Source organism: Phyllosticta citribraziliensis (genome assembly GCF_038025025.1).
Source record: "Phyllosticta citribraziliensis strain CPC 17464 chromosome Unknown J3D65scaffold_14, whole genome shotgun sequence".
In the NCBI taxonomy this organism is placed as follows: domain Eukaryota; kingdom Fungi; phylum Ascomycota; class Dothideomycetes; order Botryosphaeriales; family Phyllostictaceae; genus Phyllosticta; species Phyllosticta citribraziliensis.
In genome coordinates this window covers 127,378-139,082 of record NW_027117351.1, presented here as the reverse complement: position 1 = coordinate 139,082, position 11,705 = coordinate 127,378, and the positions used below count along the sequence as shown (strand labels likewise).

Here is an 11,705-nt window from a genome sequence, read left to right as displayed (position 1 = left end):
CACACGGTCCGGCGGTGGTTCGACGCGACATTGGCTTGGATCTAGGATGGCAAGGGCCAACACACGAGTGTCAAAATTCGACGCCGTCTAGAATTGTTGTTTTGCTGATCGGGCTACGTCATGAGCGTTGGTCGGGGTCGGTCTAGAACGCTGCGAGCCTTTGCATTGTTTTTCTGTTTTATTTTAGGGGTCCTCGGGATGACGTACGGCATGGGGGTGCGTGGGACGTGAATGACGACAGCGTGCGCCGCTCGCGTAGCGGATCATGGTGCGATGGATGCATGGGGCAATATTGTGTTGTGTGCGGCCGTGGATGCGTTTCTGGGGCCTGGACGATACGAGCGCGATCAGTGATGAACGGAGGAATCACGATGGAGGCCGGCGACCTGGGAGAGAATGGATCACTGATGATGGGAGAAATCACGATGCACACGAGGTGGTGTTCCGTGTTGGCGCTGCCTTGATTGCAAGGTGCATGCACGGGTCGGACATGACGACCGCCTCCGCGGCGCAGCGACGTCATTGCCCATGGCCGACGCCAAATACGGACGAGCCGCACCTTCTGGGCCGGGACCGTCCTCGGCGAGAGAGATGGGATGCCGTGACGGGTCTGGGAGAAGATGCGGTGAGCATCTGTCGTTGTTGTGTTGGTTGGATTGTTGGTTGTTGTCGTTGTTTTAGTCGTTGGACCCTGAATTCCTCCGGCGCGGACCGTCCTCCGCCGGCCAAGCCTTCTCCGCCGCGCGCCCCGCCCCCCGTCGGCTCCTCCGCCGGTGTCTCCGACGTCGTCGCTTTCCCACCTCGCCACCAAACAGCGTGCTCCCCCAAATCGCTCTCCACCATCCCCGGCTCGCTGACTCGTTCATTCGCAACGGCCTCCACGCGAGCTGCTTAATCCGTGCAGATCAAGGTTGGTCCAATTTTCCCCTTGTGGCCGCGGCCGGCTGCCTCGGTACCACCGTCAAAAAGCTTTTCCCGCGCCTCTCTTCACTTCACTATATGCCCTAGTTCAGCCCTTCTCCTTTGGGCCACCATGTGTCATGGACCCTGACCAGACCTTCTCTCCACCTTGCTCCACGTTGGGGCCCCTAGTCTGCTTTTTCTCGTCATTTTCTACTCCCTCCCATTTTCCCGCCAAGTGGTGCAAAGCCCCTTGTATGCAGTTCAAGTCTCTTTCCCTTCTACCCGACAGACGGCTGCATCCCTTTCGCTTTGACCTCCCTTATCTGCTTTGCGCAATCTCCAGCGCCAGGCCAGGCCAGGCCAGGCCAGCCTCACTCCTTCTCTGCGTGATTGCCTTGCCGTCTCCTGACTGGTCTTTTGCAGATCACCCTGCCTGCCTCCAGTCGGCTTGAGCAGCCTTGCGACTGCCTGCTTGCTGCTGTACCCACGCCCGGGGACACGTACCACCTGCCCAACGCATTGCGCGTCCGAAGGAGTAGCACTTACGAGAGGGAGCCGAGCTGCAACTCACCAAGGGGGAAGGGCCGCCGGCGTGTCCAGGCCTAGACATGTCCCACCCTCCACTGCTGCCGCAGACGGTGCGCATCAAACGCAAGCGCCAGGACGAGCCTGTCGACACGCTGCACGTCCACACCCAAGAGGACTCCAAGAGGCGCCGTCACACCGAGGACCATGATGACCAGCAGGCCCAGGCCATCTTCCGGCGCGTCCAGGACGTCCAGGAGCCCATCTCTGAAACCACGGCGTCCCAGTCGCAGTCACTGCTCTCGTCGTCCAGTGGGGAGGCGCCAACTGACCCGGCCGCCGCCGCTGCCTCTCCTGGCTTGCCAGCCGGCGGCGCCAGCGGGAGCTCGCGTACATTGGGTCCCACCAGCAGCAGCGGCCGCAGGATTCTCCCAACCCCCCAGGCTACGCGCCGGTTCCATCTGGCCAGGGCCTCGCTTGGGTCCAGCTCGGCCAGCTCGACGACAGGGCCGGCCGGCGGCGTCGTCAAGAAGAAGCGCAAGAACGTTGCCACGCTCGTAGAGTCCAAGCCCAAGAAGCGGCGGTCGTCGGATGAAATCAGCGCTGCCGTGTCCGAGTGGGTCGCCAGGAGGGCGCGGGAGCAGGACGGACAGACGGCTCCTGTGGGACCTGAGCAGCAGCCTTCATCGCTGAAGCGGCCGGGCAGGTCGTCGGCAGTGAGCACGCCTCGCAAGCCGCACGCTGCTACTGCTTCTGTCAGTGAAGCCCAGCAACACCAGCAACAGCCAAACGCAAACACTGTTGCCGCCAGCAATGCCAGTGCCAGTTCCAATGCCGTTGACCCTGGCCTGTTGGCCGACATGCAAAGGTTTGCCCACGAAGTAGAGTCGGCGGAGCAGCAGCAGCCTGCCAGTGCCTCCAACGTCAACTCTTTCCAGCAACAGCAGCCTGGCACGCCAACGACGTCGACCACGCCCCAGAAGCTCAAGTTCCAGCCCAAGCCCACGCCGCGGTACCGCGCGCGCAACCCACCTACCGCCGCCGGCTCCTCAAGCGCCATGGACATCGACGCCAAGCCGTCGTCCCTCGACGCGAGCGACACCTCCTCAGACTCCGACGACGACGGCGACGGCGACTACGTGTACGACACGTACATCCTATCGACCGGACCAGCCGACACGGTGCTCCACCACGCCGCCTCGTCCGCCGCGACGGCAGCAACGATGACCAGCATCCCGGCAGCGCCGCTGCCGCCGTCGGTCGGGCTGCTCATCATCCGCGCCGACGACGAGCCGCTGTGGGAGGCGTACGCGGACGGCGACGGTGCGGGCGGTGACGCCGATGACGAGGATGCGTTCGACACCGACGATGAGGATAGCAATGCGGAGGATTGGCGTGGGAATGAGTATCCTGAGGAGGAAGACGACGATGATGAGGTGATGGGAGAAGACAGTGATGGGGAGAGAGCGGCAGCGAGGGTGCAGAAGGGCCTCGGGAGGATTGAGGACGAGGAGTGGGATGCTAGAGGCGCTGATGGTGTCGACAGTGATGGGGTTGGCGATGGATGGGGCGACAGTCCTGATGATGCTGTGTGGAGTGATGAGGACGAGGAGCGCATGCGAAGGCCGTTTGCTGTGCCTGGGTGGTTGAAGAGGTAGAGGGAGAGACAAAGAGAGGTAGATAGGATCGTAGACGGGCAGACGTACACACACTGCTCTTCCCCATCACATAGATCAGAGAGAATCGGAGAGAGAGAGGAAGAAGAACGAAGAAGAGCAATAGACAACAAACAAACAGCACGGAAACTATCCATGTATATCTTTCTCATCTCCCACTCCACCCTCTCAGGTAGGCGCACAAAAAGACGTCAAACACACTTGCATGCAGCACCTTCTCCCACGATCTAGAGATCTGCTGGCGATCTGGGGGTAGTCTGATGTAGGTACAAAGGTAGACTGGGACGTGGGCATCTGGGATCGTGTGGGGATCGGGGATGGGGGACGTGGTGATGGAGGCGCGGGCTTGTGGGAGGGGAGAGGGGAGAGAAGGACCAGCATCTACAGTCGATGTTGCTTTCTCCATTGATGTGTAGGGGATCTGATTGTTTGAGGTGTTGGTTGACTGACTACTGGCTGTTTTGGTGCTTGTTGCAGAGTGTGGATTTTTCTCTTATCGATCCATCGTTTGTTTGTTGTACCATAATATGCCTTTGTCGCGAATCTGCGCCATTCTGCCATGCGGTGACGAGGAAGAAAAGGAACGAACGAACAGTTGACTGATGGACTAATTAACTTGTAACTAACGGGCCTTGGAGATGGAGGGAGTAGCTCAGATTGATGAAGCGTGGGATGCAGGTGACTAAAATCAAAAAAGGAGAAGAAAAAAGACTGAGTACAGAATGAAGAACCAAAGAAACATCACGCAAGAATGGAGGACTGTGAGAAAGATGGAGTCAGGATGACGGTAATGGGGCAGCAATGAAGACAGCCTTTGTCTGTTTGACTGTTGGACTCTTGTTTTGTCGCTTGTTTCTATCATCTTTGCCTTTGCCTCTGCTACTGCTCTGCTGGTTGTGGTGATTGCGCCCTCTTGCTTGTCCGGTTTGCTCTCGCTTAAGAAAAAGAGGTGAAAAGGGAATCAAACCAAGGAACGGTAGATGAGGTACCTCTGTCGTCGCCTTCCTCGCCGCCCGCCCATCTTTCACACGATCACTTTTCCTCCTCTCCGTCTCTCCCTCGTCCGAGCAACCTTACACCCGAGCCCGGCTCCGGCCCTGGCCCCGAGTCTGAGCTTTCAGTGTCGTCTTTCCTGTTGGCTAGGTGACACGTGCTGTGGTGCGTGTTCGAGTCAACGCACGCTGCCATGGTCACGACAGAGGGCAACGCTGCTGCTGCTCCTGATTCCTGCGTCTTTGCTGTCATTCCAACTTCGCCTTCAATAGACTGATTGATTGACTGACCGATCGACTCGTTGACTGCAAAACCACCAACGCCATCTGCTCTCTCAAGGCTGGCAAACCCTTCCTTCCTCCCTCCTTCCCTTCCCTCGCGATGCTCCATCCTGTCCCTCGGTCGACAAACTGGCCACACGTCCGCCGACGTTGACGACCAACCAATTAACCCACCAATAGCAACCCGCATCCAGCAATCTATCCAGCCCACCATTCACGTCCCTCACGCCGTGTCAGCACGCCACGCCACCCACCGCGCCCCCGCGCCCGCCCCGGCCCGACACACCGGCACGTCAGGCGGCAAAAACGCCACAACGAGACAAATGTGACAGGTACCATCGCGCGGACGGCCGGCGCCGCGCTGACTGCCTGCCTGGAGTCGAGGCTGTCTGACTGGCCGAGCGGACGAATGGCCGGCTGGACGGTGAGCCACTCATGAGCGGCGAGGGGGTGAGGCGGCCGGCCGGCCTGTTGGAATGGAGGGTGGCGGTGGTGAGTGAGTGATTGGTGAGGTGAAGCCTTTCGGAAAAGGTGACAGACACCGCACTCGCAGAGGGAGACTGGCCAAACCCCCCTTTGGACAGTCGACGAGCACTTGAAAGTCAGCGATCAACCCAGTCGACGACAGCGAGCAGCATGTCATTTGGAAAAGCAGCGAATCAGCGCCAAACGAACCCAGCCCAAACACCAAAACTACAATCCTATTTTGAACAGCAGCAGCGGGTGGTGGTGGTTCATGCGAGGGGAGAGCGCAACTAATGTACAATACATATAGACAGATCCACCCCACACCATGTACATGTAGATGTACATCTAACATGGATGGCACGGCCATCCCTTCACCACCCAATGCGGAACTGCAAGAACCATTTCGACAACGAGAAGACGAGGAGATGGACAGAGAGGTGATATGGGACAGTCTTGAGTCTGACGTATGCCTTTTTTGATGCAGAGCAATAAAAGTGGTTGGCCGAGTGCCTTCCTTCTCTCCAAAGCGACTACCGCACTCACTTGCATGCGGAGCTCTTTCCAGAGTCCACCCCGCGTTAACGTCGTAGCCTCGTCCGTCGGCCAGTCAGTCAGTCAATCCGTCAACCACTCATTGGAAGAGGATCCACGCCAGGAGATCAGCGGCGTCGAGAACGCCCGTCTCGGAACGCTAACTTGGCTACATACTCTGTTTCGAGGCCACACACATGGTCGACGTGTTTGGCCGCCGCCGCTGCTGCGCTGTTGTTTGATGCACGCAGGCAGCGGTATGCACTGCACAGTATGTACAGGCATGTCCATGTAGGATGCAGGGCAAGCCAGTCAGGGCGAGCGGGAAAAGCGAGGCGGGCACGTCAGGACTGGGAAGGACGGAGGGGTGGATGCACGACCGCGCCGGCCAGCCAGCCGGGCTGCGCTGCGCGACAGGAAGGGGGTGTGCGAGATCCTGTGTGTTGGAAAGTCTATGTACGTCTTGCTGCACTTATGCGGGCAGATGGATGGATGGAGAGCAGCATCCATGTCTGTTTAGTTTGTGTACGGAGTGTACATACGGAGTGCATACGTAGGAGGGGCAGCGCGGCGACGACGCGAACGGGGTTGTTGGTCCGCTTGCTTGAGGGGTTGGAGAGAGGCTTTGTGCGTGCAAGACGGAGGAACAGAGTGAAGGGACTGGATTCGACTCGACTGGAAATGGCCGCCGTTGACGCCGCAGTAGGTGAGGAGGTACAGACAACAAACAGACAGGTAGACAGGTAGACGGATCAGACGCAGTGTCCAGACGTAGGAAGCAGCCCACTTTGGAAAGAGCATGTAGGTCGCGTGTGTGATTGGGACTCGGGCAGGCCGCAGCAACAGGAGGTGGTTAGTCCCCGGTGAGGCAAGGCTGGCAAGGAAGCAGTCCAGACGACAGGCATCAGTAGGTAGATAGCCGCCGCTCGTTTCGTCCTTCCTGATCTTGTGCGAGCTGGGTAGGTGGATTGACTGGCACACAGATATGCCATGCACCACCACACGAAGCGAATGGGGAGCGCCCCTTTCCAGCTATGAGTTGTTGCTTGCGCGCTGCTAAGTCATCCTATTTTGGTTGAGTCGGGGTGGTGAGTACGCGGCGGAACGGGCATGCTGTGAAATGGAACAAAGGTAACTAGCAGGCGTGGCGTGTCAGAGAGGACAAGGGAGAGACTTGGTGGCGTCGGAGAGCATCATGACATTACCGCATGTCTGTGAGAGAGTGCGGGACTTGCGAGGGTTCATGATTCAGACAGAACCGCCCAAAGGGGATGATCTGGACCACCAGGCGTGGGTAGGACCCCCCTCGGCCGCAAAACAAGCAATGAGCCCCACGAACAGACTTAAAGCGCATTCAGTCTTCTTGCCAGACAGTCACTCGACCTCGAAAGCCCGCCATCAACTGTCTCGACGTCCAAAGCCTCGCTCCCCTCGCCTCCAAGACAGATCCATGCAGGCGGGCTGAATCTCACAAAACAAAATACATCTCGTACTCTGCAAGTCTGTCCGACCTGCATGTCAAACAGCGAACGGAGCCCAGTCCGGGCTGGCAGCAAGCAGGAGCAGTTTTCTGTATACGAATCCCTCGAGGCAAGGAGAGGGAGAGCTGGGCCGCGTGGACGAATCCGCTGACAGCTGACGCGCATGTATGGGAGAGGAAAAATCAAAACCGCATGGGGTGATGGTGTAGGTTGTCATGGCGCGTCCGACGAGAGCCTCGCTGGCGGGTCGCGCCCAATTTTACCGGCAAGCGAGCAAGCAGGCCGAAGACTGCTGTCGAACTGCCATGATTGACCGATAATAGTGAGGCGGCGGACCCTGAACCAAAAACGGGGGGCATGCGCATGATCCTGGTCATGTACACACCAGACTGCGACAACGATGTAGCCTTATGTGCGTGCGGCGTTGCCGCCGTGCATGCGATTTGGCTGATTGGTACTGGTTCGGCTGCATTTTCCGAGCAAACCAGGACACGGGCGAAGCGAGTGTGGAGGAAGGGAGGGAGAGTCCGTGTGACGGACGTCGATCGGCCCTTTCGGTCGAACTGGACCCTCATCTCTGTAGAGGAAGAAAGTGACCAGACGGGACGAAATATGATCAGCCAGGCGTTTGATGATTGGCAGGCGCCCGCGAGGTCAGACGGGCGGGACGCGATCAATGACGTAGGGTAGAACTGCCTTGGAAGAGCCCTGTACTGTACCCGAAGGAAAAGGAACAAGCTCCGGAATCCGTGGACGCTGCGTGTACGCATGGCGTGCTGACCGCCGTGCCTTGATCGAGTTTTTCATTTCCCACCGCGACAGCAACCAAGAATGACGGTCTTTGAGGCGGGTCGGAATGGAGAGAGCTCCCAACGCTCGTTTGGCGACGATCATCCGTGCCACAACATTGTAGATCCTACATTCGTAGCCATTTGGAGCGTTCTAGGCCGGCCGTGGCCCTCGACGCACCGCAGCATCCCTTGGGAGTGTGAAAGCGCCCGTCACTGGTCTGCAGGTGTAAAACAACGGCAGAGTTGTACTGAGTGCGCATCGTTTCCGGTCCAATCGTTGGATTCGATCTAGGCCCATCTGCCCATTTGGATGTATGGGTACGCGAGGCGTCGTGCGAGTACTGGCGAACACGGGAAGGGAACGTGGTCATTGTGGCTGCAACAGCCATGTTCCCCATGCGCGGTGATGTCAGAATTTCCTACGGAGCAAGCTCCGTCGAACAAGCTTTCTGTCCTCCCACCTGCGACCTCGACCACGACAAGCCGCGAAATGAGGAGAAGGGATCCCTCTGACGACGGAATCGAGCCATGAAAATTTTCGAGGGTTGCATCATGCGTAGGCTAGCCGCCATCTCAGGAATGTTCGTTTCAGGGGTTTTGGCGAACCGTTGCATCGAAGCCGACATCACTTCGTATCTGTCCTGTGGCTGCAATTGGGTACCGAGTGTCTCTGAAATGCAGTCAATTCTTGCAAAGTATGGTGCCTAATGAGACAAGTTGCGGTGCAGTCTTTTCGGGTACGATGCGCGTAGAATGTAGCAGCTTGGATGCTACTTGGCGATCTTCGTGTGGCAGTCGTCGACAGACTTGGGATTTTTTCGTTCGGTGAATTCTCAGGTAGTCCTGACTGTTTGAATTGTTAACTTCTTGATCCGATATCGAGTTCTCCAAGAATGAATAATGACTGGTCCAGAATCTTTCAGGTTGTAAATCCACCGTCGTGGGGATGGGGCCTTGAACTCCTTATAAAGCCCAGATCAACCGCAAGCCTCCACGGATTGTAGATGCTTCAGGCCTGCAGGTAATGAATGAACGGGGATTCTCTTACATCCATCGGCACAGCGGCGCACTTTTTTCCTGATGTGGACGAGCGTGAAGCATTGATCGGTCAACCCGGAGACTCTGCAGCCACACCCACCAAGTGGAGAACCGCCCACCACTCGGATGGCTGAACATCAGTAGCCCCGGCGTTTCTTGACGGAGGCCGGGCAGATCATCTCGGGGAGCCATGTCTCACCAAGTACCTGGTAGGTGGTCAGCCGCTGCGTAATGATCCTGTCTGGATGGCGAGGAACTCTCGGGGATGACAAAATTGATCTGAAGATCTTCAGGGTCTCATCGACTAGATTGAATATTCAAAAAATGTGGTGTCGCAGCAGGAGCATCTTGTGAAGAACAGAAAACGTGGCATGAAGCACAGCAGATTTTGAGGAAATGCAAATGTAATATTCAAGCTAAGCCCAAATGTAACAGTGCTGAAGGGAAGAAAGACTGGAAGGTGGAGAGAAAAGACCGTACAACTCCTTTTTTTGTTTCGTGGGCCGAGTCGGCATTCTATTCCAGGTCGCCAGCCCCAGAACAGCATTACCAAGAGAGTAGGGGAATCTTGAGCGCACGCTGACATGACGGGCGTGATCCAGGTGAAAAACAGACAACTCCAGTACACTCTTCGATGCAAGAAGATATTAAAGTGGACCCAAGAAGAAAACCGAAACAAAAACTAGCAGCAGCGGTTGGCCATTTCCTGGAGATCCGGAAACTGGCTCATCATCAACACTCTTTCCCTCACCACGCCCTTGACGTCGGTCTTGAGGTCGTCCGGTACGCCTCGAACCTTTTCGATGCCCCACTGCTCGCGAATGCGGTAGTAAGCGCAGGTCAGCCCACCGGCTGTGCGGGCTCTATCGGGGTACGTGTTCCAGAGTCCAGGCTCTGGGTGGCGGCGCTTGCCTCCGGGAGGGAATCGAACGCGGAATTGCTTCTCGATTTCCTTCCAGGACATGCCCTTGAGGATGGCGCACACCATGATGAAGACGCGCTCTTCCTCTCCGTAGGCGTGGCGAGGATCGCGCCGCGCGTTTTCGCTTTGGGAGCTTGAGGCAGTCGAAGACCTCACGTAGTAGCCATCCAGGTCGTAGTCGGATTCATTCGTGGGGCTGTGGCCACTGCCAGATTCGGCAGTGCTGGGCCTATGGCGTGCGCCGTTGACTGATGCCCAATTTGCTGCTCCCTGTGGGGGATAAGCATTGGCGTATTGTGCGTGGTAGTTTCTAGAGTGGTGGCCGTATTCTTGTTCGTAGCGGGCAGCGTAGCCAGATGAGACGGGGCCAGACGATGGTCGACTTCCTGGCGCAACGTAGTCGAGAGACATTCTCTCGAGGCCGCGAGACATGGGACTCATGACTGGAGAAGGAAGACCAGAGTATGTTGTTGCAGGCGAATAGTAGCTTGAAGAATTGCTAGTGCGTCGGCCGGCTGAGCCCGAGGAGGCCGGGCTAGATGACGCCGGCGCTGTCTCATTGAGGATTGCCCGGAGAGCAGTCATGGCGAGGATGGTAGTGAAAAAAGTGGAGATGTTTGGAAGGCAGGGAAGATGGAGATTTGGACTTGGAGAAGAGAGGCTGGACCGGTGCCTTATTACCTGCCTTTTAAATCTGCCAACGAACCCACAGTGCCTCACACGACCTTGCCCAAGGCATTGAATGGTCCCATCAAGGTCTGTGTAACAATTTGGAGTTAGGGCGCGCAAATCGCAAATCTCGAGGGAAAAATAAAAAATGAAAAATAAAGATGCATATCCCCTCGTCTGCAGGAAGAGAGCACGGCGCTCGGCGCATCCTCAGTGGATCCTGTCAGGGCTGCTTGAAGAAGAAACTCGGACATTTCGCCCACAATAGCAAGACACCGTGCTTCTAATTCAACCTAATCGGATCCGGTAAGCGCAGATCAACGCGATCTCGTTTTTCTTTGCGTCTTCACGATCGGTCTGCGGCGGAGACCGCGAAGCTGAGGTATGGGGGGCAGCCATCCTTCTGGAAACCAACATGGTACAACAATGAGAGCAGCAAAAGAGGCGGTCTGCAGACAACATGCGTTGGCAATTGCAGCTAGCCGTATTAGAGGTCTGGAAGAGAGGGTCGCTATCAGCCACCCAAGCGAGTTTCCAATATGCATCGAGCCGTCAAGTTGCTGCTCCAACGTTTGGTCAATTTGCCAGGTTGTGTCCAGAGGTGGTTTTCTGAACACAAAGGCTTGCCTCGATCTATCACCACAACGGTCACATTGCTGCAACGGTCTGATCTTCCGCAGGGACTGAATCAACACCCTCTCAGGGTCCATGGCGTCAGCCACGGTTCGCAGGGCAGTCTTCAAGAATCAAGAGCCCAGGACTATACCGTGGTACCACCAGGGCTGTTGATTGCTCGACGCGCTGGCCACGGTGCGTATCATGACGACGGTTTGGGCTTTTCATGATGTCACCCTTGGGCTAGACCACGTGGATGCAGAGGAGTTTGCCGCTGCTAGTAGCGCTGCTGCAAAGCAACCATCTCATCATTTCCTTTTCACCGCCCTGACCGCGAGCCTGGAAGACAGGGAGGAGGCAAAGAAAGGGAGGACCCCAGTCAGGCATCAACGCCAGCCAGCTCTGGGGTAGATCAGCCGGTAAGCCGAAGGGTAGGATGCAGATGTTTCGAGTCGACCAAGGGTGATCGACGAAGAAGGATCGTTTTTTACGACCTGGTTTCACACGCAGAGAGCCGCGTATGCCTGAGCAGTATGCGGCCATGGGAAAAGAAAGGAGTCTTGAATTTCGGGGGAGGAAGCCGTACGACAGGTCGAGAATGGCAGATGGCCGAGGTGAAGATGGCGCAACGAAAGACGGGCAGGCAAGGTGTGACCATTGGATTTGGGAAAGTCGGGACGTTGTCAGATCCCTGGCGTACCCTGGACCGGCAGGGTGGTTCCCCCGGGTAGTGGATTGCACCGGCAGGAGGCTGTGGCGTGGACGTGGTACATGGTGTTGAACCGCATGCCTGCCGCCGACGTGCATGCCCT

At 57.1% G+C, this 11,705-nt stretch overlaps 4 protein-coding genes across 4 annotated transcripts; 2 read left to right on the top strand and 2 right to left on the bottom strand.

The window, feature by feature from the left end:
* Nucleotides 1–148: 148 nt before the first annotated feature.
* J3D65DRAFT_149101 (uncharacterized protein) lies at nucleotides 149–1,203 on the top strand. Its single transcript, XM_066794066.1, has one exon. The coding sequence runs from the start codon at nucleotides 266–268 to the stop codon at nucleotides 893–895; it is 630 nt and encodes a 209-aa protein (XP_066650425.1). The 5' UTR covers nucleotides 149–265; the 3' UTR covers nucleotides 896–1,203.
* J3D65DRAFT_148463 (uncharacterized protein) lies at nucleotides 1,204–3,285 on the top strand. The gene has a single exon (XM_066794063.1). The coding sequence runs from the start codon at nucleotides 1,512–1,514 to the stop codon at nucleotides 3,084–3,086; it is 1,575 nt and encodes a 524-aa protein (XP_066650424.1). The 5' UTR covers nucleotides 1,204–1,511; the 3' UTR covers nucleotides 3,087–3,285.
* Nucleotides 3,286–3,922: 637 nt separating this feature from the next.
* Nucleotides 3,923–4,702, bottom strand: J3D65DRAFT_148842 (uncharacterized protein). The gene has a single exon (XM_066794065.1). The coding sequence runs from the start codon at nucleotides 4,590–4,592 to the stop codon at nucleotides 4,137–4,139; it is 456 nt and encodes a 151-aa protein (XP_066650423.1). The 5' UTR covers nucleotides 4,593–4,702; the 3' UTR covers nucleotides 3,923–4,136.
* Nucleotides 4,703–9,075: 4,373 nt separating this feature from the next.
* On the bottom strand, nucleotides 9,076–10,250 carry J3D65DRAFT_640440 (uncharacterized protein). Its single transcript, XM_066801792.1, has one exon. It carries the CDS (start codon nucleotides 10,192–10,194, stop codon nucleotides 9,370–9,372), a length of 825 nt encoding a protein of 274 aa, XP_066650422.1. The 5' UTR covers nucleotides 10,195–10,250; the 3' UTR covers nucleotides 9,076–9,369.
* Between the last annotated feature and the right edge of the window lie 1,455 nt (nucleotides 10,251–11,705).

What these genes read in the sequence shown, in the direction of transcription:
- J3D65DRAFT_149101 (XM_066794066.1), top strand. Translation starts at nt 266, where the DNA reads ATGGTGCGATGGATGCATGGGGCAATATTGTGTTGTGTGCGGCCGTGG.
- J3D65DRAFT_148463 (XM_066794063.1), top strand. Translation starts at nt 1,512, where the DNA reads ATGTCCCACCCTCCACTGCTGCCGCAGACGGTGCGCATCAAACGCAAG.
- J3D65DRAFT_640440 (XM_066801792.1), bottom strand. Translation starts at nt 10,194, where the DNA reads ATGACTGCTCTCCGGGCAATCCTCAATGAGACAGCGCCGGCGTCATCT.
- J3D65DRAFT_148842 (XM_066794065.1), bottom strand. Translation starts at nt 4,592, where the DNA reads ATGGTGGGCTGGATAGATTGCTGGATGCGGGTTGCTATTGGTGGGTTA.